At 38.7% G+C, this 26450-nt stretch overlaps 1 protein-coding gene across 2 annotated transcripts in view; it reads right to left on the bottom strand.

Moving 5' to 3' along the window:
- Positions 329-26450, bottom strand: part of LOC102183481 (neutral ceramidase) — a 104103-nt gene continuing 77981 nt past the window's right edge. For both annotated transcript variants that reach the window (XM_005698167.3, XM_005698169.3), the window contains 7 exons: positions 25667-25706; positions 24790-24885; positions 18228-18323; positions 15945-16091; positions 8539-8598; positions 5350-5438; positions 329-3126 (listed from right to left, as the gene is read on the bottom strand). In XM_005698167.3, coding sequence (XP_005698224.2) covers positions 2934-3126; positions 5350-5438; positions 8539-8598; positions 15945-16091; positions 18228-18323; positions 24790-24885; positions 25667-25706 — 721 coding nt within the window. In that variant the 3' untranslated portion in view covers positions 329-2933. The remainder of the gene's footprint in view (positions 3127-5349; positions 5439-8538; positions 8599-15944; positions 16092-18227; positions 18324-24789; positions 24886-25666; positions 25707-26450) is intronic.

The following is a 26450-nucleotide window of genomic DNA, read 5'->3' as shown; positions in this document are numbered from 1 at the left end:
ATCTAAAACCAAATTGCTTTTATGAGGGCAAAGTTCAATGCAGCATTTCTGACCACTGCTCCCTTGCAATCTAATTACAGCCCTGATAAACTACTTGATATGCCCTCTACCTGGAACAGTTTACTTCTCTTACACACACACAAGTACGCACATCACACATGCACACGCCCCTTTATCTTCCTCCTAGCTAAATCTCTTTAGGTCTTAGCTTAAATGTTACTTCTTCCACAAAACCTACAGCAATATCACTTTCCAACCTGATTTATATATAATCTACCACCATTTGTTCCATCTCTTAAAATGAAAAAATGACTCAAGTGTCTACACCTCTCATTAGAAAATAATGTCCCAGGTGCAATTATTAATTTATTAAACATTCTATTGAATACTGACAATTTACATAATACTGATTGAAAATATGGATGGATCATTCAGTACTTTTTAAAGAAGTCACAGCATCCTTAACACCAGAGTAGACAGAGTACAACAAATGAAAAACAGCCACTTTGACATGAGAAACAAGATCTTCAACAGAATTCTCCCACACACTCAATCGTCATTTATACATTCTCCACCAGTTTTTATTTTCTCCATGTGCTTTGGCTCCAATGAGCCACTCCCAGCAACACCCCCAGACACTGACTGGATCCGTTTTTGTGTGGACAGATCAGATCAGCATCTATGTGCTGTTTTTCATGTTCAAATGAATAACTATAATATCTATGATGTAGGGATCTGGTTTCGTTTTTACTTACAAACTGCAGAAATGGAACTTAGTTGGAAGAGATGACAGCTAGTGAGAAAACAGGTTTCTGGGGGTTACATGTGGCCAAGAGCACACTGGTGGCAGAGGGCGGGGTGTAGAAGGATCAGTAGGCAATAGAAAGGTGGCTTTGGCGCAGCTGCAAGTAAACAGCAGGGACTCACAGGCCGGCTGAGAAGTTTCAATGGGAGGCACGGAGGTGGTGGAAAGTAATTCAAAAGCTCTTCTGAGTCATCAGAAATACTTTTAAAAACATTATCGTCAGCTGTAACATAATTTGTCTTTCTGCGATCAACTACTTTCAGAAGCGTCTACTCTTTTAGGTCTCTGAATTTTTACCCTAAATAGCGTGGTGTCCTTAGGAAAAATGACCACTGCCCATTGAAACCTTAACTAGTTAATTCTCCACAATTAACTTGCACAGAAATGGCCACTAGAACAGCAGTCCCCAACCTTTTTGGCGCCAGGGACTGGTTTTGTGGAAGATAATTTTTCCATTGATTAGGAAGAGGGGATGCTTTCAGGATGACTCAAGTGCATTGCATCTCTCGTGCACTTTATTTCTATTATTATATCAGCTCTACCTCAGATCATCAGGCATTAGATTCTGGAGGCTGCAGACCCCTGCTCTAGAGCACTGATTCATCAAAAAATGTTCCAGGTACAATATAGCATGTTAAGTCTTATGTAAATAGATGTAAATATTATTATTGGTATCATTATTATTTTCAAACTTGAAAGCTATTTTTTAAGGAAAAGTTGATTTTTCCAAAAAATGCTAAAGCATTTGTACCCATGCAAAAGGATGACTCAGCTTTGAGAAATTTATTTTGCAACCTGGGAGCTCTTAGCTAACTTGGATAATTTTAAATGCAATTACTACTCTCAGGCAATCAATATCAGATCGTCATAGCTTATTCTTTGGGACATTAGACTGGATATTTCACAATACCCCAAAATAGCTTTCAAAACAGGTTTTTCCAAATTGCCTGGAGCCTCAGTTTACCCCCTAAATAGAATACTCAGCAAAGGTGATATACAAGATGTGATCTGAAGATTATCGATTTTTCAATGCCTCCCCAGAATTTACACATTGAATTGAATATTTTCTCCTTTGAAATAGTGACCTTTTGACACATACATTCATCCTAAATGTCTAATTGTCAGAGCCACACTAGTACAGTGCTGGGAATGAGAACATGCCTTCATAAATATGCTATGATTGAACAGGTCCATGAGTGAGTGAGTGAATAAGTAACGACAGATAAATGAATTCAGAGCCTCTTCTTTGAGGACTCCCTTTCAAGCCCATATCACTTTCATTTCAGTATCTACACTAATAACAAAACTTTGTGGGTTTTCAGATAATTTGATTAGTGAAAACAATCCAAAATCACTGAGAACAAGTCATGGGAATATGAGATTCAATTCAGTGGGATAAGGGCACTTAGGGAAACATAGGCAAGATCAAAATATTACAAGTCTGACTTTCCCACAGTTGGGCTCTAAAGGCAATTTCAGAAATGATTTGAACATCCAAAACAACTCTGGATTGGCCATATCAATGCCAGGGTGACTGCTTGGAAAGGCTACCCCTCAATATAGGAAAACCTGGCATGCTAACTTTCTCTAACTAGGCTTATACATTTATGGTCAATGTTTATATAAATACTTTTTAAATGTGAATGAAGGGAAAGGCTCTAGCCTTATGCTAATCTTAAATCCATAAAACTTCATTTTTCCATTTATAAAATGAAGGATCCAAGTAGATAACATCTTTCAGCTTTTTAAGTGCTAACATTCCATAATTTCTATAAATAAATAGTTTCAACACTGTTCACACATCTTCAACCACTCTCACTAACATCTCAGAGGTTCCATATTGATGAGAACTGTCTCTTAAAATAGCCACAGGGCCCCAAGGGAAATTATGCTTAAGGCAGAAACCATAAGGTAAAAGTAAGCTACAATAGCAAGGTAAACAGGATACACCTCTCTCTCTCTTTCTTTCTCTCTCTCATACACACACACACACACCTGTCCCATTAGCTGTAAACTATCTGTCCCCAAAGGACAATTACTGAAGTCATCATAATAGATTACGTTCACATGAAATCAGTCATAGAAATCATACAGAGTACAGCTGCTCTTTAAATGTTTTATCAGCTTTTCACCAAGTAGTTATGACTTCAAAAACAGAGGGACTGCTTTCAAACGAAAGTAGGACAGCGGGCTTGAGTAAGTCCTGCTTCCGACTGTGTCCAAAGTATTTTATCCTGTAGCTTCCAGGCTGGGCAGTATCTGGAATGTGCCACTGTATCGTCGCATTGCTAAGACCCAGTAATCCTTTGTGCCAATAGAAACTGTTGGTAGGAAACAAACAAACCCAATTTTACTCTTAAAAATGTGTGATTAAAAAGTGTTTGATTAGTCAATAAATGAATATTAAAAGAGTACTGACAATAAGCAAGGCACTCTACTAGATATCGAGAATATAGCAATGAACAACACAGAGATAAATACTTTCTAGAAGCAGATCTTCAAGAAACAGTCATTTGTAGAAATATCTTTACTTCTTCTACCTAACCTCCTAAATTCTATCCATCCTAGGACAGCCTTACCTGATATTCAGAACAAAAGATATCCCCTGCTTTAGAACTGCTATAGCAGCCCTTCAGCCCTTGCCATCCTCTACTTCAACTTGACACTTTTGCATCTAGATTCACTTGTTCAAAATATGCATTTCATGAGTTCATGTGCCAGACGCTATGCTAGAGGTACTGAGAAGGCTGTAGTGAACGAGACAGACATGGTCCAAAGTTTCACAGAGCTTATGGCCAAACTAGGACAAGCATAGTAAAAAGCAATAAAAAAGCAAACCAACAGATAATTTTAAAAGGGAAATGTGAGGGGTTTCCCTTATGGTCAAGTGGTTAAGAATCTGCCTGCCAAGGCAAGAGATATAATTTCCATCCCTGGTCTGGGTAGATCCCACATGCGGCAGAGCAACGAAGCCCGAGCACCACACCTTCTGAGCCCATGTGCCCTAGAGCCTGTGCCGTCCACAACAGGAGAAGCCACTGCGAGGAGAGGGCCATGCACCGCAATGAAGTGTAGTTCTTGCTTGCTGCAACTAGAGAAAGCCTGAGGGCAGCGATTGAAGACCCAACGTAGCCAAAAAGAATAAATAATTTAAAAGTAAAGTTAAAAAGATAAGTGGCACGAAGAAAGTAAGAGAGGTATCTCTAAGGAGACGTCCTTTATACTGAACGCACACATGTCTAGTAGAAGAACATTCTAGAAAGAAGGAACAGAGAATGCAAAGTGTCTGAAGCAGAAGCAAACTCGGTGCAGCCAAGAGACAGAAAGCACGAGCAGGATCAGGGCAGAATGGTTGAGATGACAGAATCGGATGGAATCAGATCACGTTGCTCCTTGTAGATCATGGCAGGGAGGTCAGCTACTAAATACAGAGAGGCACAGTGGGCAAACTGACTGATACCCTTGGTTATGTAGAGGATAAACCCCCTGGGCAGAAAGGGTGTGCTCAGCATCCTATGTTTCCTCAGTGACAGGTCCAGAGTTCTCTAAAATTGCTGGTGATAGTGCTCGAAAAGGCTGACTACTACGTTTCCTTGGTGTTAACTACCATTCTGACTTCAGGCTTTTGAAACTAAATTATCCTTTTTTGTTACCTGTATAACCATTTTAACAATAAATATGCACATATTACTTGTTTAAATATTACATAGAGTCTTAAAGATCAGAGAGTAAACATTATGCCCATAATTTTGGGAGGCCATCAAATAGGCCACAATAAGGTCAAATCTCTATTTTCCATTAACCATGGAAACCAAACTAACATACAAATAATCACTTAGCTTGAGGTCATTTGAATTAGACCAAATGACCAAAAATTTTGCTCATGTCCATATTACTGTTCCATGGTATAAAATTTATATACATAGGAATGGAAACATTTCCAAATATATTTTCAAATCTTCATATTATCTATTCAGCTCAGGTATTTGATAACAAAAAGTACAGAGAAAAGTTTCTCTGAGGAAACTCTATAAGCATATTCCTTTCCTACTGGGTCAGCAAGAATTAAACACTCAAGCTTATTGTATTTTAGTAATTCAAATCAAGAACCAATGACCACATACAAACATGCAACAGATGGTAAGTATAGACTCATTATTATCTCAGGGGAAATATCAAGCTCCACAGAACTATCTCATACACCTTCCACCAGGAGGCCTTGCAACCACTTTGCAGGAAGACTAATTAGCTTTTAGGGGTTACGTCTGTGACCATGGAAAAAACAAAACTAACAGATATTTGTAAGCATGGAGGTCATAACCTCATTAGCACCTAATCTTACAGATGCACACAGCACATTGTTTTGTAAAAAAATAGGATCAAGATGAAATCTAATAAATCAACTAAATAAAGCCAGAAGGCTTTTGGGGAATTTGATATCATTAATATCATGCACTGAGCCAGTCTTCCCATTTGTCTTCTCTGCATTACTAACCAACTCTTTTCAGGGCCTGAAAGACAAACTATTCAACAGACATGCTCACCGAGTCTCCCAGGAGGCATCATTATGTATTATCTGCCATGTTGCTGATGTGGCCTCATATTTCTCCACAGTGAGGAAGGTCTGATGTGTCTGAAATGCAATTAATATAAGTGATCAGACACTGCACAGTCACAGAAGAAATCTAACTGTAGAAACCCCCAAATCCCCGTTGACCACTGCTAACCTCCCAAGACCTGATGAGTATATGTATTAGAATTTCATACAAATCCTCAGGTGTTCCTCTTAACAATCTACGCAATATCTTCAGAATGTTAACTCATCCAGTCTATTAAAAACCATGACTTCTCTTTAGAAAATTGAACGAAGAACAATTTTAGAGCTGACAGCAAATTTTGGAAATTAGAGCAAAGAAGAGAGTAAATAAAACAAGATTTAGAAAAGGCAGCAAACCATTTCTGACACGTTCATTGATCTGTATTTTAAGACCTTCTCTAGGCACCTCCAGATTTAGGAGGGAAAAATGGGGAAATTTCCTCATCTTTACATCTCCAGGTAAATGAGTTATTAGTCTGAGTGAAAGAATTGAAAGGCATATGTAAATCTTCTTACTCCTGGGGAGCTAAAAGCAATCCTTATATTTTGTCATAATGGATGCCTAGAAACCACATCATAAGCAGATTTTATTTTCCCAGTGGAAAATAAAATTTTCCACATTGGTCATAGTAATTTGTTTTAGACCAAGAATTCAGCTTCAAATAAAGCACATATTTAAATAATATAATAATAAAACATACAAGCACCATGAATCTCCAATTTTCCTTAAAAATCTTTAGATCGTGGCCCTTAAGTTCAGGTTGTTGTTGTTGTTTAGTTGATAAAGTCGTAGCCGACTCTTTTGTGACCCCATGTAGCCCGCCAGGCTCCTCTGTCCATGGGATTTCCCAGGCAAGACTCCTGGAGTGAGTTGCCATTTCCTTCTCCAGGGGATCTTCCCAAGCCAGGGAGAAAAGTTGTATCTCCTGCTTGACAGATGGATTGTTTACCACTGAGCCACCTGGGAAGCCAGAACTTGTGTCTAATTCACCTTTATCCATTACAACCTTGTCATTTACAGGTGTTCAAATAAAACTTTGCTGAATGAATCACTTATTTATAGCTAGCTGGACCATGGGATTCTTTAAAATTCTTTAATTACTCAACTTTAATTACTCACTCAGTCATGTCTAACTCTTTGTGACCCCACTGACTGTAGCCTGCCAGGTTCTTCCATGAGAATCCATGGGATTCTCTAGGCAAGAATTCTGGAATGGGTTGCCGTTTTATTCTCCAGGAACTGAACCTGGGTCTTTGCACTGAAGGCAGATTCTTTACATCTGAGCTACCAGGGAAGCCTCCATTACTCAACTAATGGATAATATTCAATTAAAAAAAAAAAGTTTCCATAACCACAGTGACCTGAAAAGAGAATTGTTCATGGCCATTTAGGGCAGAGTGACACTGGGAAGGCCTTCAGTGGAGAAGGAAACAGGAAGGGCCCCAGTGTATAGGTCTAGAGTGCAGATCAGAGAACAAGGCTAGGATGCCAAATATGCAAACTGTGAACATCCTCTCCTCGCCTCCCAGACTTACTCTCTTCTAGATACACAATTAGTTCATGCAAGTTACTTAATTTCTCCCAGTCTCACTTTATTCATCTGTAAAACAAAGATAATAAAATGTATCTCACTGAGTAGAAGGGAGGATTAAACAGATTCATGTGATGATGTATGTAAATAAAGCCTTTAGCCGAGTACCTGCACATGGTAAGCATTCAACACATGGTGGTAAGGATGTGATGATCACTAATAGTAAAGGGAACCAGAAATTGTTTTATGCCAAGTGCCAAAACAGCCTTAGGAATTAATTCTGTCCTCATGGTTCTTTAAGTAATTTAGTCTCCTGCTTCTCCAGGCAACAGTGATGATAGTATTTCTCAACCCTAAGGATGTCAGGTGACAGCTAATCCTGCATTCTTGCTACAACAGTTTAATATCTTTAGAAAATAATGCTGTAAACATGTAAATATTCTGGCATGACTTGACTGCCTAGAGAAATTATTTCAAACAGGTGCATGTTGACAATCCAAGCAGTAGAAAAATCTTTCCCAATATAATATCTGACAATGTCACATTGTCACAACTTTTATCAAAGGAATCCTATTTTAATAAACAGAAATGGGAAGGCTCACTTGAAAGAAAGGCATTTTGGATTGTAAGCAACAATGGGCTCTGGGAGGAATGACTCTTCCATAGAGTTAATGCATTCTCTGCCACAGAAAAAAACTTCACCTTGAAATCACTTTCATGGACCCATTTTCTTTTTCCTCTATATATTTCTTTACTGTTTGAAATCTTACAGATAGAACATATCTAATTATTGCTTGTGTAGTTATAAGAACATTCCAAGGGAGTTCCAGAGGAATAAAATTACTTCATTTTATTTATAGATATTATATACTTTATCATATACATAAATACAGATATATGACAAGAAGTATGAAATGATATGTAAGAAACTGGTAACAGCGATTGCGTCTAAAAATGTTCATGAAAAGAGGTGTTTTCACAGTCTATTAAAGAACTTCTGTACTGTCTGTTTTTACATGGAATCTGTATTTCTCATGTCATTTTTGCAAGATTAATAAATAAACACTCTATTAGTGCCAGTAGCGAAGAGCAGGGAAATGGCCAGTGCAAGAAAAAGGAGAGCATGTGGGCCAGGGCTCCAGTCATTAGAGTGTCTGCTCGGGGATCCGTGATCATTCCACAAAAGTGGAAGCAGGACCACAGTCAGGAGTGCAGAAGAGGAGAGGAGCCAAAAAGCGGTGAAAAGGAACCAGAGATACACTTCACACTGGCCCTTGGATTAGCTTACCAAATTCAGTAGTTTTAAAATTGGAATTTGTAAATGGGAATTGTATTCAAATCTACATCATCTCAAGAGACCACGCAGTTTTCTATGCATTGTGCTATAAGTGGTCCTAAGTAGAGCCAATTAAATGTTTCCTGGGGTTTATCTTTTTAGACCCAGCTCTACAGTAACTGTTCCCCCTGAAAATTTTCACACCTATAAAATACGATGAAAAGCAAGTTGGAACATTTAATCTTTGTCTTTTAATCTTCAGAGGGATACACAAGTGAAAGGCTAAAGAAGTGGACTTAAATTCGTAAAAAGAATCATTAATGCTTACCCGGTTTTCTGCTGAATTCTTTGGGTTAGCACCTACAAAGGTAACTTCAACAACTTCTCCCTGAAAATAAAAACTGATTTCATGAGTTCTAATAATAGGACTTTTCCATGCTCATATTTGGGCCATTATTTATGAAACATTCCTAGGAGTCTGGGTACCTGTAGAGATTATATTGTATTTAATTGAAACTTCTGAGAATATTAGCGAACATACCCTTGTAACAATGGGAACAGGAACTTGGACCCAGTAAATTACTTCAGAATTTTGGATCAATAATTTGCTTTTGGTAGAGTCAGATATAGATGAAGGTATAGATATACAAATTCAAATAACTTAGATGAAATGAAATGGAAAAATTCCTCAAGATATAGAAATTACTAATATTGACTATGCCAAAGCCTTTGACTGTGTGGATCACAATAAACTGTGGAAAATTCTGAAAGAGATGGGAATACCAGACCACCTTACCTGGCTCTTGAGAAACCTGTACGCAGGTCAGGAAGCAACAGTTAGAACTGGACATGGAACAACAGACTGGTTCCAAATAGGAAAAGGAGTGTGTCAAGGCTGTATACTATCACCTTGCTTATTTAACTTCTATGCAGAGTACATCATGAGAAACTCTGGGCTGGAAGAAACACAAGCTGGAATCAAGATTGATGGGAGAAATATCAATAACCTCAGATATGCAGATGACACCACCCTTATGGCAGAAAGTGAAGAGGAACTAAAAAGCCTCTTGATGAAAGTGAAAGAGGAGAGTGAAAAAGTTGCCTTAAAGTTCAACATTCAGAAAACGAAGATCATGACATCTGGTCCCATCACTTCATGGGAAATAGATGGGGAAACAGTGGAAACAGTGTTAGACTTTTTTTGGGGGGGGCTCCAAAATCACTGCAGATGGTGACAGCCACCATGAAATTAAAAGACACTTACTCCTTGGAAAGAAAGTTATGACCACAATCAGGTACCATTTCACTCCAGTCAGAATGTCTGTGATCCAAAAGTCTACAAGCAATAAATGCTGGAAGAAAAGGGAACCTTCTTACACTGTTGGTGGGAATGCAAACTACTACACTACCACTACTACTATGCCACTATGGAGAATAGTGTGGAGAGTCCTTAAAAAACTGGAAATAGAACTGCCATACGACCCAGCAATCCCACTGCTGGGCATACACACTGAGGAAACCAGAATTGAAAGAGACACATGTACCCCAATGTTCATCGCAGCACTGTTTATAATAGCCAGGACATAGAAGCAACCTAGATGTCCATCAGCAGATGAATGGATAAGAAAGCTGTGGTACATATACACAATGGAATATTACTCAGCCATTAAAAAGAATACATTTGAATCAGTTCTAATGAGGTAGATGAAACTGGAGCCGATTATACAGAGTGAAGTAAGCCAGAAAGAAAAACACCAATACAGTATACTAACGCATATATATGGAATTTAGAAAGATGGTAATGATAACCCTGTATGTGAGACAGCAAAAGAGACACAAATGTAACAAAAGAGAACAGTCCAAAAGAGAACAGTCTTTTGGACTCTGTGGGAGAGGGAGAGGGTGGGATGATTTGGGAGAATGGCATTGAAACATGTATAATATCATATATGAAATGAGTCGCCAGTCCAGGTTCAATGCATGATACAGGATGCTTGGGGCTGGTGCACTGAGATGACCCAGAAGGATGGTATGGGGAGGGAGGACAGAGGGGGGTTCAGGATGGGGAACACGTGTATACCTGTGGCAGATTCATGTTGATGTATGGCAAAACCAATACAATATTGTAAAGTAATTAACCTCCAATTAAAATAAATAACTTTATATTTTTTTTAAAAAGAGACTATGGGGATTATCAACAAAGGAAAAAAAGAAAAAAGAAAGTTATGACCAACCTAGACAGCATATTGAAAAGCAGAGACATTACTTTGCCAACAAAGGTCCGTCTAGTCAAGGCTATGGTTTTTCCAGTAGTCATGTATGGATGTGAAAGTTGGACTATGAAGAAAGCTGAGTGCCGAAGAATTGATGCTTTTGAACTGTGGTGTTGGAGAAGACTCTTGAGAGTCCCTTGGACTGCAAGGAGATCCAACCAGTCCATCCTAAAGGAGATCAATCCTGGATGTTCTTTGGAAGGACTGATGCTAAAGCTGAAACTGCAATACTTTGGCCACCTCATGCAAAGAGTTGGCACATTGGAAAAGACTCTGATGCTGGGAGGGATTGGGGGCAGGAGGAGAAGGGGATGACAGAGGATGAGATGGCTGGATGGCATCACTGACTGGATGGACATGAGTTTGGGTGAATTCTAGGAGTTGGTGATGGATAGGGAGGCCTGGCATGCTCCAATTCATGGGGTCACAAAGAGTTGGAAACAACTGAGCGACTGAACTGAACTGAAAGATTACTCAAGAAGTAGATGCCCTTAATAGTGAAAACTTACCAAACTGTACTCTTTAAAGATGTGTTACTGTGTGTCATTTATACATCAAAAAATATATATTTTTAAATAACAAACTAACAAATAAGTCTTCACATGACTTACCATGGTATACAAGACCTTTTACAGGTAATTTCCCACCTGCTGTTCCACCTTAAGCCCTTATAGTCCATATACATACAGGTGGTATGTCTTGGGGCTTCCCTGGTGGCTCAGCCAGTAAAGAACCTGTCTGCAGTGCAGGAGATCCAGGTCTCTTGATGGGCAGTATAAACTCCTACCTATCCTCTAAGACCTAGCCCATATTAAAACCATTTTTTAAGAAAAATATTCCATGTGTTCATAATCAATGATGACCATCTAAATAGAGATGTTCAGCTCAATTATTTACTGGTAACTCCCCTGAATAAGTACCATCAATTTATTTTTTCTGATTTTCTTCATTTTCACCAATGAGATTATCAAATTAGCCTGCCTCACCAATGGCCAGCAAAATGTTTCAAAAGCAGTTAGAATTTTCTGTAAAAATCACTCTATTCTTTATATACAGCAATCATCCCTGCAAATCATACCATGGTTCACTTAAAAAATAAAATTTTCATGATTAGTCAAATTTTCCTAATCCTTACATGTTCTTGTTCTTGATTTTTCCCTACCATCACAATTCCTGTTTACTCACACTCATCTTAACAAAGAGAGACAACCCCACTACAGATAATGTGAAAATTCAAATGGTCAGTTCAGTTCAGTCACGTCCAACTCTTGTGACCCCATGAATCACAGCACGCCAGGCCTCCCTGTCCATCACCAACTCCTGGAGTTCACTCAAACTCACGTCCATCGAGTTGGTGATGCCATCCAGCCATCTCATCCTCTGTTGTCGCCTTCTCCTCCTGCCCCCAATCCCTCCCAGCATCAGAGTCTTTTCCAATGTGTCAACTCTTCACATGAGGTGGCCAAAGTACTGGAGTTTCCACTTTAGCATCATTCCTTCCAAAGAAATCCCAGCACTGATCTCCTTGCACTCCAAGGGACTCTCAAGAGTCTTCTCCAACACTGCAGTTCAAAAACATCAGTTCTTTGGTGCTCAGCTTTCTTCACAGTCCAACTCTCACATCCATACATGACTACTGGAAAAACCATAGCCTTGACTAGACAGATCTTTGTTGGCAAAGTAATGTCTCTGCTTTTGAATATGCTGTCTAGGTTGGTCGTGACTTTCCTAACGGTAGTGGTATAGAACAGACATTTCTCACATGATAGCATGAGGAGGTCAGTATGTCCTTTCCCTGAAAAGCCACTATGTATTTTGACAAAACTATCAAAAATAACCACTTTTAAATTTTATTTTATATTTTTAAATATAGTCGGTTTACAATGTTATATTCGTTTCTGGTGCACAGTGATCAATTATATATTTTTTTCATATTCACTTTCATTTTAGTTTATTATAGGTTATTAAAAGATATTGAATATAGTTCCCTGTGCTATACAGTGGAACTTAATGTTTATTTTCTACATAGTAGTTTGTATCTGCTAATCACAAATTCCTTATTCCCCCCATCCCTTTTCCCTTTGGCACCCCAAAGTTTATTTTCTATGGCTATGAGTCTGTTTCTGTTTTGTACGTTTGCTTGTATCATATTTTAGGTTCCATGTGTAAGTGATACCATATGACATTTGTTTCACTTAGTATGAAAAGCTCTGGGTCCATCCCTGCTGCTGCAAATGGCATTGTTTCCTCCCCTTTTGTGGCTGAGTAGTATCTATTGTATATTATATACACCACATCTTCTTTATCCTTTCATTTGTTGAAGGACATTTAGGTTGCTTCCATGCCTTAGCCATTGTAAACAGTGCTGCTATGAACACTGGGGTGCATGTATCTTTTCAAATCAGAGTTTCCTCTGGATATACTCCAGAAGCGGGACTGCTGGATCACATGTAACTCTAAAAACAACCATTTGGGCACTTCAAATAACTGCACACTGAGAAATGTTTATTCATTAAAACAACTAAACTTAGGGTAAGCACAGTACAAGTTTTTGGTTTTCTTACCAGGGTTGTGCTCATCCTCTGTGTTACTACAGTTCAACCAGAGCCGGGAAGGCCATAAAATCTCTACTAAAGTGTCTTTCTGGATGAAAATAAGATGACTGGTGGCTGGGGGCTTCTGTATAACCGCAGAATGGGAGTTAGTTGTCAGGGGAACAAACCATGTGATTAGAGAGTTAGAACTTTCAACTCAAACTCCCTGAACTCTGGAGAGGGAAAAGAGCTAGAGGGCGAGTTAACCACCCATGGCCAATGATTTAATCAATCATGCCCAGGTAAGGGAGCCTCCACAAAAGTCCCTGAAGCATGGGATTCAGAGAGCTTCCAGACTGGTGAACGCACAGAGATTCTGGAAGGCGGAGCGCCTGGAGAAGCTCTGCATTCCCTCCCCTGTACCTTGCTCTACGCATCTCTTCCATGGGCTGTTCCTGAGTTGTATCTTTTTTATAATCAGCTAGTGATCTAGTAAGTAGACTATTTCCCAAAGTTCTGTGAGCTGTTCTAGCAAGTTATTAAACCTGAGAAGGAGAATCTCCAGTTTATAGCCAGAGCATCTTCAATTTATAACCAGGCTGTTAGACGCACAGGTGACAACTTGGATTTACCATTGGTGTCTGAAATATGTATGTATGGGGAGAATGAGGTGGGAAGAGAGGGTGCTGTCTTGTGGAACTGAGCCTTTGTGGGAAAAAAAAAAAAAACAGTGAAAGTGTTAGTAGCTCAGATGGGTCCAACTCTGCAACCCCATGGACTGAAGCTCCTCTGTCCATTGGATTCTCCAGGCAAGAATACTGGAATGGGGTAGCCATTCCCTTCTCCAGGGGCTCTTCCCAACCCAGGGATCGAACCTGGGTCTCCTGCAGTTCAGGCAGATTCTTTATTATCTGAGCCAACAGGGAAGCCCACTGAGCCCTTACCTCCAAGTAAATAACATCAGAATTGAATTATAGGGCATCAAATTGGTGTCCACAGGGAATAGGATAGCCTCCACACAATTACTGTGGGGGGAACCTCCACACAATTACTGTCAGAAGTATTGAGAGTGGAAGGTTAAGAGCAGAAAGAGAGTTCTTTTCCAAGTCCCTAATATCAGGAAAATAGCTAAAAATATACATAGGAAAAAACCAACAGAGAAATTTATAAAAGAACATTACACATAAAAATAACCTAAGCATCCACCTTAAGAAATGAGAAGAAGTCCAAAATAAAATCAAAGCAGGCAGAAGGAAGGAAATTAAACACTGGAGCAAAAATCAACGAAATGGAAAAACAACAGATAAAATCAATGAAGCAAAAGATGGCTCTTTGAAAACACAAGTCCGCAAAACCAGGAAGAAAGAGGGGACATCATTACCGACCTTACAGGAATTAAACGAATTATAAGGGAATGCTATGAACAAGTTTATCCCAACACATCAGACAATTAAATGAAATGGGAAAATTCCTAAAGACAAATTAAACTGCTAGAAAGACATACAACTGACCCAAGAAAAAATAGAACATCTAAATATGCCTAAATTGAGTAAAGAAATTGAATTACTGATTTAAATTTTTGCCATAAAGAGAAACCCAAATTTAAATGACTTTGCTGGTAAATCGGATCCAATATTTAAAGAAGAAATAATATTAATCTTTTGTATACATTTTCAGAATATGAGAGGAAACACTTCCTACTCCTTCTCTGATACCAGTATTACCCTGATAGCAAGAGCAGACAACACATGAAAAGAAGACTATAGATGCCCCTCATAAACATGAGTACAAAACTCTTTGGAAAGATATCAGCAAACCAACTTTGCGAAGTGTTAGTCGTGAAGCATTAGTTGCTCAGTCGTGCCCGACTCTTTGTGACCCTGTAGACCGCAGCCCACAAGGCCTCTCTGTCCATGGGATTTTCCAGGCAAAGATAACTGGAGTGGGTTGCCATTTCCTTCTCCAGGGGATCTTCCCCACCCAGACATGGAACCCGGGTCTCCTGCATTGCAGGCAGATTCTTTACCGACTGAGCTACAAGGGAAGCCCAAATTTAACAACATCTAAAAAGTATTGTATACCATGACTAAAGGCTATTTATTTAATATGTGAAAGTCAACTAATAAAATACACCCTATTAATAGATAAAAAACAAAAGCCACATGATCATCTCAGTAGACACAGAAAAGCATTTGGAAAAAAGTCAACACCATTTCTTCATAAAAACTCTCAACAAAGTAGACATAGAAGGGAATTTTTTAACCTAACAAAGGGCATCTACAGAAATTCTGATAAAAACATTATACTTAATAACTGACTACTTTTCCTCCTAAGATTAGAAACAAGATAAGGGTGTCCATTCTTACAACTTCTTTTCATAATTGCATTGGAGACTCTAGCTAATGCAATAAGGAAAGAAATAAAAGGTATCCAGAAAAGAAACTAAAAAAGAAGTAAACCTGCTTTTATTCACAGATGACATACTACACATAGACATTTCTAAGGAATCCACACCAAAGAAAATCTATTGAAACTAATAAATGATTTAGCAAAGTTACAAGAAACAAGATCTATGAAAGCACTAGTGGTAGAAAACCTGCTTCATTTCTATGTGTTTTCCCACCCTTGATTTAAGAAACCACTTTTCTATGCTGCAATGAATGGTTCCATGTCTATCTTTAAAAAAAAAAAGGAACAATTTGAATTTTAGAAATTCAATTTTTCCAAAATTGGCATCTGAAAAATAAATACTTCCCCATTCTCATGTTTGCAGAGCATCTGCAGAGATAAGAACAATTTTCAAAATCATTGCTAACAAACTGGTCCGTGGCATGATTCAAGGCAGGTGGTGACTTTTAAACAACATCTTCCCCCCATCTTCAAATATAGGCTTCATAAGGATCCCAATATCCTTTTCCAAGTCTTACCACTCTGTATGTAGTGTTCGCTGGCAGCAGGATATCCCCAAAAGTTGTGCCTGCAGGCGCTCTATCCACAATATTTGGAATTAATGGAGACATCAGTTGTTCAAAAAACGGAGGCTCTGGACCACTGCTCAGATTGGCTACAGTATCCTAGAACAGACAGCATTTGCTTAAGAGGCGTACAATGTAGAGTAGAGACCTTTTCCCCTGACCGCATCCCCCTCAAAATGTCTTCACTGGAACACACACACACACACACACACACACACACACACACACTTTCACTTTCACTTTCACTTTCACTTTTTCTCTCTCTTCCCAAGAGCTAACAACTGTAACAAAATATGCGGGGAACTTTGCTGAAATTGGAGCCTAGATGTCCTTAATTTAACTTTTGTGACAGAAGAACATTTCGGTCACAGGAAACACTTTCACCCCCCTCATCAGCATAATCTGAGTGTAAGCTCGGAATCGTGCTACATGAGTTTAGACTCTGGGACAACCATTCTTTACGTGTATGACTCTGAATAGGAACACATGGTCAGCCTCTGTAACGTGACATTGTAATTATTCTTTTAAATGTTCAAAAAGTGTTAAGTCTCTCTTATCCAAAGTCACTACCAAGTATTTTCCTAACTCCTTCTCTGTGCTAATTAATGAATGTAACAAATATAGTTTTAATTTAAAAGTTAAGATCAGCCTACAACATGCCCAGTTTAATCCATGTTTTCCATAAAATGTGTCACCTTTAATAGTGCCATCAGAATTCTAATCTCAAACTTTAAATAGCCCTTCATATGTATTTAATATACTTTAATCCTTGCTCTATATACTTAATCTTTACACCAGCCATATAATCTACTCATTATCATTCTCATTTTGCAAATGGGAAAATAAGTTTGCAGACACTCAGTGGTATTTTTGGCCCAAGATCACAGAGATATTCTTAGACACATAACCATAAAATTCTGAAACAAGTTTCTGCAAAGTGAATCACACTTCCTAAATATCACTATAAAATTTGATTTCTCTATTTCTATGGGAAGAGCTATAAACCTGTAATTGCATGAAAGTTAAACAGTGGTTATCTCTAGAGATAGCTTATAGGTTTATACATATCTTTATAATCTGAATATTCTACAAATAGGTACAGGTTTTATGATAAAAACTAAAAATAATTGAAAAGAAAGTATCAGATCTAAAATTGAAAGGCATATTATGATAAAACAATAATCAGGTAATTAAGATACTGGGTTGGCTAATAAGTTTATTCAGGTTTTTCCATAAGACATTACAAAAAACCTGAATGAACTTTTTGGCCAACCCTATATACTTTAAATAGATTCCTTCTACTGAGATTTCAAATACACAGTCAATAGCTAATTAGGTGGAGGCATATGAAATTTCCAATACTTCACTGTTTTGACCTACAGAAATAGCAGTTTTGTTTCAATTTGATATATCCAAGCCTTTTCTTTGAAAAGGTTTTATTGTCTTGGCTATGCTTCAAAAAGCTTTTGGGGCTTATGTGGTATTGTACAAGGATCATTTATTATCTTAGAATCGTTATCCTGCATATTGGCTAATCTTCTGCCACCAGAATGCACCTTTGTATATAAACTATATACCAGAGGTAAGATTTACACGAGTGTTGTTTCTTTAAATAAACTCATTTAGGTGTACATATTCTAGGTAGATACAATGTATATATACAGTTGAAGACAACTCACACTTTATCAAATCCAAGGCTCTATTGATTCTAATAACTATTATTATTTTTGAACCACCAAGAAAGTAAAAACATGCTAATGTATAATTGTAAGATTCCTTTGATTGGAAGATACATCCCAATTTCAGAGATGTTCTAATAGAGAAAATGGGCATGTCAGAATTGATAAACCACTCAATTCATGAAGCAATTGGAGAGAAACTGACCAGGATTAGGCAGCACTGGTTCAACTCTCAGTTATAGCAAACTTGATCATTCTCATCTCTGAACCTATTTGCTCATCTGAAAAATGGGGGAAAATGATGACTCTATACTTCACACGATGATTGCAAGAATAATACGAGATAATATATGTGAAAAAAGTGGTCACCACCCAAAGATGACTAACTGACTCTGAATTCATTTTATCAGTTTCAATTTTAAAAGATACCTCACAGCTATAATATTTTTAAATATAAAGATTTTTAAAAGAACCAAACACTCAAAGCGAAGGTCTTTTTTGCTTCCCTCTTCATCTCCCCACTCCTGAGACATACAAACATACAATTTTTGATTACCGTAGCAATGGCCTTAGCAAGGACTCTGAAAAGCTGGATGTAAGCAGACAGAGTATGTGGTCCGTAAATTGTGGACGCTGCCTCGTACCGCTGAGCCTGCAGGAGAGGCAGAGCAGAGTTGCACACCATTCTGCATAGTTCGATCCATTTCTTGCATTTTAGTGACAGGCAATGATTGTACATCTTGCATAATCCAAACTGACATCTTTCAAAACTAATTATGACAAAGGAAGGTGAGCATTTCCATTTACCAGCTGAACTGAATGGTTCCCATCAACCATTCGTTAAAGCCAATGAATTCTCTTGGCACATGCTGTTTGGATAGTCAATCCATTTTGTTTGAAAGAAACCATCCTGAATAAATTGGATGGTTATAGAACAATCTGGAAAAGGACATTTAACCCATCCTTCTCGTTGTTATTTAGTTGCTAGGTCATGCCTGACTCTTTTGTGACCCCATGGATTGCAGCCTTCCAGGCTCCTCTGTCCCTGGAATTTCCCAGGCAAGAATACAGGAGTGGGTTTCCATTTCCTTCTCCAGGGGATCTTTCTGACCCAGGGATTGGACCCACATTTCCTGCAATAGCAGACAGATTGTTTACCACTGAGCCACCTGGGGAGCCCACTTAACCATCACAGAACTATAAAATAAAACCAAATACATCTCCTTTCACCTGCGGTCCAAAAATTTGGTTATTCACAGAAACCTTCAATCCGTCAAATCTAACATGGAACGTATCCCTCCAAATATATCCGCTTTCCCTGCAACATTCTTCATCTCAGTGAAGCCTGTGCCAGGATCATCTGGCAGTCATCCTATAAGTCTCCAAGTCATCATTCCTTAAACGCCTCTTGAATTCTCTCATTTTCCTCTTTCTTTACTGCTTTAACCTTGGCCAAACCCTTCGCTCTCACCCAGATCATAACTACAGCTTCTTCATCAGTTAGTTCTCTGCCTCCACAGTTCTGTGCCTCCACACTTGCCCTTCCAATCATTTTCTACACTGCCATCCTAGTGAGCTTTCTAAATCAGAGCATTCCTTTATTCCTTTGAATTTGACTACAGTGACCTAAAATCCTCCTTATTGAGTCAGAGCTCTGTGGCATAGCACAGAAGATTCTCCACTGACAAACCCCTGCCTCCCACTTTAGCCCATCTCACTACCCTCCTCATGTTTATCCCAGGGTATTCAGCTAAGTACAGCCCCTTAAATATACTAAGCCTGCCCCTCTGGAAGTAAAGAAGTGAAGGGAAGTAAAGTCACACAATCGTGTCCGACTCTTTGCAACCCCGTGGACTGTAGCCCACCAGGCTCCTCCATCCATGGGATTCTCCAGGCAAGAATACTGGAGTGGGTTGCCATTCCCTTCTCCAGGGGGTCTTCCCGACCCAGGTCTCCTGCGTTGCAGGCAGAGGCTTTAACCTCTGAGCGACCAGGCCGTTGCATACGTAACTCCCTCAATATGGAACACCTGCCATGAACTTTCATTATATTTGCTTAATCAGTCCTTACTCATTCTCAGACTTGGACAAACACTATATCTTCATGAAACTTTGCCAGTCCCCAATGCCAAACACCCACTCTAAGCTGATGCTCTTTCTCTTTGCCTTCATAACACCTTGTGCATCGCTTTCACAGGAATGGAATCATCTGCTTTCTTCTATGTCTTTTATGTCTTTTATTGACCCATAAATTCTAGTGGGCTTGAGGGCAGGAGCAGATTCATAACCATTGTCATGCCCAGATAGTGGCTAATACACTATCTGTCACAAAACACCTCTGTTGAATGAATGAGTGAATCAATCAATTAATTAATTAATACTAATTTTTGCATGTCCCTAATCAGGAGACAAGCTAGTAGGAGTTTCTAACTATTTGTACCATGGTCTCCTTTGGCAGACTGTTGAGGCAATGGACCCCACTAATAGTAATGTTTCCAAACACATAAAATAAAATAAAATACATGGGTAGACAAAGGAAACCCGTTAAATGAAATCAAATAATAAACTAGCTTTGTGACAGAGCAATGTTTGTGTTTCTATGTGATGCCCTTGAATAACAAGATCTTGTAGGAGATCTAATAACTACTGTGATTTTATTTATTTTTTAATATAAATTTATTTATTTTAATTGGGGGTTAATTACTTTACAATATTGTATTTGTTTTGTCATACACCAGCATGAATCTGCCACAGGTATACACGTGTTCCCCATCCTGAACCCCCCTCCCTCCTCACTCCCCATACCATCCCTCTGGGTCATCCCAGTGCACCAGCCCCAAGCATCCGATATCATGCATCAAACCTGGACTGGTGATTCGCTTCATATATGATATCATACATGTTTCAATGCCATTCTCCCAAATCATCCCACCCTCTCCCTCTCCCACAGAGTCCAAAATGTTCTATACATCTGTGTCTCTTTTGCTGTCTCACATACAGGGTTATCGTTACCACCTTTCTAAATTCCACATATATATGCGTTAGTATACTGTATTGGTGTTTTTCTTTCTGGCTTACTTCACTCTGTATAATAGGCTCCAGTTTCATCTACCTCATTAGAACTGATTCAAATGTATTCTTTTTAATGGCTGAGTAATACTCCATTGTGTATATGTACCACAGCTTTCTTATCCATTCATCTGCTGATGGACATCTAGGTTGCTTCCATGTCCTGGCTATTATAAACAGTGCTGCGATGAACATTGGGGTACATGTGTCTCTTTCTATTCTGGTTTCCTCGGTGTGTATGCCCAGCAGTGGGATTGCTGGGTCATAAGGCAGTTCTATTTGCAATTTTTTAAGGAATCTCCACACTTCTCCATAGTGGCTGTAGTAGTTTGCATTCCCACCAACAGTGTAAGAGGGTTCCCTTTTCTCCACACCCTCTCCAGCATCTATTGCTTATAGACTTTTGGATCGCAGCCATTCTGACTGGAGTGAAATGGTACCTCATTGTGGTTTTGATTTGCATTTCTCTGATAATGAGTGATGTTGAGCATCTTTTCATGTGTTTGTTAGCCATCTGTATGTCTTCTTCGGAGAAATGTCTGTTTAGTTCTTTGGCCCATTTTTGATTGGGTCGTTTATTTTTCTGGAATTGAGCTGCAAGAGTTGCTTGTATATTTTTGAGATTAGTTGTTTGTCAGTTGCTTCACTTGCTACTATTTTCTCCCATTCTGAAGGCTGTCTTTTCACCTTGCTTATATTTTCCTTTGTTGTGCAGAAGCTTTTAAGTTTAGTTAGGTCCCATTTATTTATTTTTGCTTTTATTTCCAATATTCTGGGAGATGGGTCATAGAGGGTCCTGCTGTGATTTATGTCGGAGAGTGTTTTGCCTATGTTCTCCTCTAGGAGTTTTATAGTTTCTGGTCTTATGTTTAGATCTTTAATCCATTTTGAGTTTATTTTTGTGTGTGGTGTTAGAAAGTGTTCTAGTTTCATTCTTTTACAAGTGGTTGACCAGTTTCCCCAGCACCACTTGTTAAAGAGATTGTCTTTAATCCATTGTATATTCTTGCCTCCTTTGTCGAAGATAAGGTGTCCATAGGTGCGTGGATTTATCTCTGGGCTTTCTATTTCGTTCCATTGATCTATATTTCTGTCTTTGTGCCAGTACCATACTGTCTTGATGACTGTGGCTTTGTAGTAGAGCCTGAAGTCAGGCAGGTTGATTCCTCCAGTTCCATTCTTCTTTCCCAAGATTGCTTTGGCTATTTGAGGTTTTTTGTATTTCCATACAAATTGTGAAATTATTTGTTCTTAGCTCTCTGATTTTAAAATAGCAATGAGAATCAAAGACTTCCCTGATGGTTCAGCTGGTAATGAATCTACCTGCAATGTGGGAGACCTGGGTTTGATCCCTGGGTTGGGAAGATCCCCTGGAGAAGGGAACGGCTACCCACTCCAGTGTTCTGGCCAGGGGAATCCCATGGGCTGTATAGTCCATGGGGTTGCAAAGAGCCACACACAACTGAGTGACTTTCACTTTTAATGAGAATAAAAGAGAGTTCCATATATGTGGTAACTAGGTGTGATATAAAAATTTTATTGGTTCCTATTGATGACAAAAATCATAGTACTGATAATGTTACTGTCATCTGGTGCCTACATTCATAATTGAAAGAAGTGCTCAATAACATGTGAGCATGCTCAGTCATGTCTGACTCTTTGCAACACCATCGACTATAGCCCATCAGGCTCCTCAGTCCATGGAATTTTCCAGGCAAGAACACTGGAGTGGGTTGCCATTTCCTCAGTTCAGTTCAGTCACTCACTCATGTCCAAATCTTTGCAACCCCATGAACTGCAGCACACCAGGCTTCCCTATCCATCACCAACTGCTGGAGTCTACCCAACCCATGTCCATTGAATCAGTGATGCCATCCAGCCATCTCATCCTCTCCTGTCCCCTTCTCCTGCCCTCAGTCTTTCCCAGCATCAGGGTCTTTTCAAATGAGTCAGATCTTCACATCAGGTGGCCAAAGTACTGGAGCTTCAGCTTCAACATCAGTCCTTCCAATGAACACCCAGGACTGATCTCCTTTAGGATGGACTGGTTGGATCTCCTTGCAGTCCAAGGGACTCTCAAGAGTCTTCTCCAACCACAGTTCAAAAGCATCAATTCTTCGGTGCTCAGCTTTGTTTATAGTCCAACTCTCACATCCATACATGACTACTGGAAAAACCATAGTCTTGACTAGACGGACCTTTGTTGACAAAGTAATGTCTCTACTTTTTAATATGCTGTCAAGGTTGGTCATAACTTTCCTTCCAAGGAGTAAGCATCTTTTAATTTCATGGCTGCAATCACCATTTGCAGTGATCTTAGAGCCCAAAAATATAAAGTCAGCCACTGTTTCCACTGTTTCTCCATTTCCCATAAAGTGATGAGACCAGATGTCATGATCTTCGTTTTCTGAATGTTGAGCTTTAAGCCAACTTTTTCACTCTCCTCTTTCACTTTCATCAAGAGGCTTTTTAGTTCCTCTTCACTTTCTGCCATAAGGGTGGTGTCATCTGCATATCTGAGGTTATTGATATTTCTCCCAGCAATCTTGATTCCAGCTTGTGCTTCATCCAGCCCAGTGTTTCTCATGATGTACTCTGCATATAAGTTAAAAAAGCAGGGTGACAGTATACAGCCTTGACACACTCCTTTTCCTTTTTGGAACCAGTCTGTTGTTCCATGTCCAGTTCTAACTGTTGCTTCCTGTCCTGCATATAGGTTTCTCAAGAGGCAGGTCAGGTGGTCTGGTATTTCCATCTCTTTCAGAATTTTCCACAGTTTATTGTGATCCACACAGTCAAAGGCTTTGGCATAGTCAATAAAGCAGAAAGAGATGTTTTTCTGAAACTCTCTTGCTTTTTCGATGATCCAGCAGATATTGGCAATTTGATCTCTGGTTTCTCTGCCTTTCCTAAAACCAGCTTGAACTACTGGAAGTTCACGGTTCATATATTGCTGAAGCCTGGCTTGGAGAATTTTGAGCATTACTTTACTATAATGCTAAATTACAGTTACAGATAAAGGCAAAAATGGAATTATTCTCATCTAACTTATTATTCTCATCTAAATTTATCCCAGCTAAGAATCTTCATTCAACAGGAATTACTCAAAGGCAGGGAACTTCAGTAAAGTCAACAGAGGGCAGCAGGGCAGAGTCCAGTGCTGGAATTACGGAGCATTTGCTAAGAGGCAGCCTGTGTGCCACGCTACGGATTGCCAAGTTATACTTCAGATGTATTAGAAACTAGTAAGTATGGACTTCTACCCTGTTTTCACGTATTAAAGATTTTAAAATTTAAAAAATAAAAAAATTAATAAAATTTAAAAAAAAATAAAAAATAAAATAAAAGTACTTAGGCTACATTTTGTACTATTTGTAACAAACAAAATAAAAACATCACCAGTCAGCAGCCTCCCTAATTTTTTGAGGCTCTGTTTCTTAATCTGTATCATCCTATAATAATACCCTATTTCAGTCAGGGCTAATTGAGAGGATTACATAAAATTACATTTGCAAGGTGCTTAGCCAGTGCTTTCCCTAGATAGCAGCTGCCAATGGGCATTTTCTCAGGTTCTACAGAAGCTTAAGGTACCAAAAGCATTATGGATTGAGTTAGAAATGTTGTATGCCATAACCCAGGCTTATTACCAGTACCCTTGACCAAGTAATTTATTTCAGGGAAAGTGGAAGTTAATGAGACTAGAATTCTCAACTGAACTTGGAAATGGTCACCCTAGAACTCCCAAATATGACCTCTAGCTTATCCTTTTCTTACCTGCTCTAAAACAAAATCATCTCTTAAAAAACATAATTAAGGAAGTCCAGAAAGAAAATCTGCATTTGATACAATAGTCTTGACCAGGATGAAAGTGAAGTTGCTCAGTCGTGTCCGACTCTTTGCGACCCCATGGACTGTAGCCTACCAGGCTCCTCCATCCATGGGATCTTCCAGGCAAGAGTGCTGGAGTGGATTGCCATTTCCTTCTCCATTGCCATTTCCTTCTATGACCAGGGTATAATTCATTTAAATGATGAGAACTTTTTACTTTACCTGGTATTCTTCGTATGTGGTAATGTAGTGTGTATATACATTACATAGACCTGAAATAACAACAGTCATATTCAGCATCCCATAAGCTTCAAATTCCTAGGGCAAAGGGGAGAGTGCACTAAAATTACTCTTCATCTTAAAGTGTATTATCATTTTTGTTATATTTAACATATAATTATCAATATGAATTTTTATTATAAGATATTTATCTTAATATTTTTCCAATGATCAAAATTGCCCAGGAATACAAGAGTATCAGAGAGTCCTTGGTGAAAAGTTAAAAGCCTTAACTCTGCATTCCAGTTGGGCAAGGCAATGGGTCTATGAACACCCTAATGATTGTATTTGCTGACGCAGAACTTTATTACTAAAAATATAGATGTTTTATCAATTTCCTAAAAAGTCTAAAGGGAGCATTACTAGCTAACCACAGTAGCTATTTCCAGCTCCAAATAATAAGACTTTTGCTGGTTATGTCATTTAGAAACATTGACAATACTTTCTGAAATAAAGAAAATCACAAATATAGATAAAATACATAATTTTCAACGTGTTAGATTTTTTATATATGACTTTCAGATATTAATGTACTTGGGGTCATTTACTACTGAATCCATAAAATTCATCAATTTCAAATTATTAGTACATAAATACAAATAAAAATTTTAATCCTACTATATTTCCTTTATATTTTTAAATTTTATTCTTATGCCATCAATATTTCATATTCCCCTCCAGCCTTCACTTTCCAGAAGTGTAAAACTATTACCATCTTAGCAATGATTAATTTAAAAGGTATCAGGTCATAAGGACAGGGAATTCTTCTTCTCTTTTCCAAATAAAAATGCATAGGTATATTATTTCATTTGTAACTTACTTCTCGAACTGCCTGCCGAAGTCTTCGTCCAGACATGGTCCTGAGTCAAGAAAACAGAATTATCTCAGTGGTTTCCTATTCAGAATGTATGCAAGGTACACAGAGAGGGACACAAAAGGAGCAAGGTACACAAAAACTTGTAAGGAAAGCCAAAACGTCAGCCTGGCTACACAACAGTAAAGTGTATAGACACAACGCACACAACAGTAAAGTGTATAGAAACAACACACACAACAGTAAAGTGTATAGAAACACACACAACAGTTAAGTGTATAGAAACAACACACACAACAGTTAAGTGTATAGAAACAACGCAAGTTCTAGTTGAGCTTTTTTCCACACTGCCCTATCTTCAAAATTAATCCTAAACCAAAAGCAGATAAGCTGAAGGAGGAAAACAGCATCAGTGAACATCACTGGCAGATCACAATTGTCTTCCATTCACTGAGTCAACAATTGGTTACATTCTCTGTTAATAACAGCTAAGTAGAATGTACGCTATTCCTGCCTACAGAGAACTTACGCTTCATTCATTTATTTAGCTCAGATGGTAAAGAAACCACTTGCAATGCAGGAGACCTGGGTTAGATCCCTGTGTCAGGAAAACCCCCTGGAGATGGGAATGGGTACCCACTCCATTATTCTTCCCTAGAGAATTCCATGGACAGAGGAACCTGGGGGATTACAGTAACCAGGGACACAACTGAGCTACTAACTTTATACCAGACTCACTTCAAATTGCTGAGCACTCAACAGTATGGAGCTTACATTCTTGGAAGAGAAG

The sequence above is a fragment of the Capra hircus genome, chromosome 26, assembly GCF_001704415.2.
Source record: "Capra hircus breed San Clemente chromosome 26, ASM170441v1, whole genome shotgun sequence".
Taxonomy (NCBI): domain Eukaryota; kingdom Metazoa; phylum Chordata; class Mammalia; order Artiodactyla; family Bovidae; genus Capra; species Capra hircus.
The sequence above is the reverse complement of the archived record's forward strand: the minus strand, read 5'-3'. Positions and strand labels throughout refer to the sequence as shown.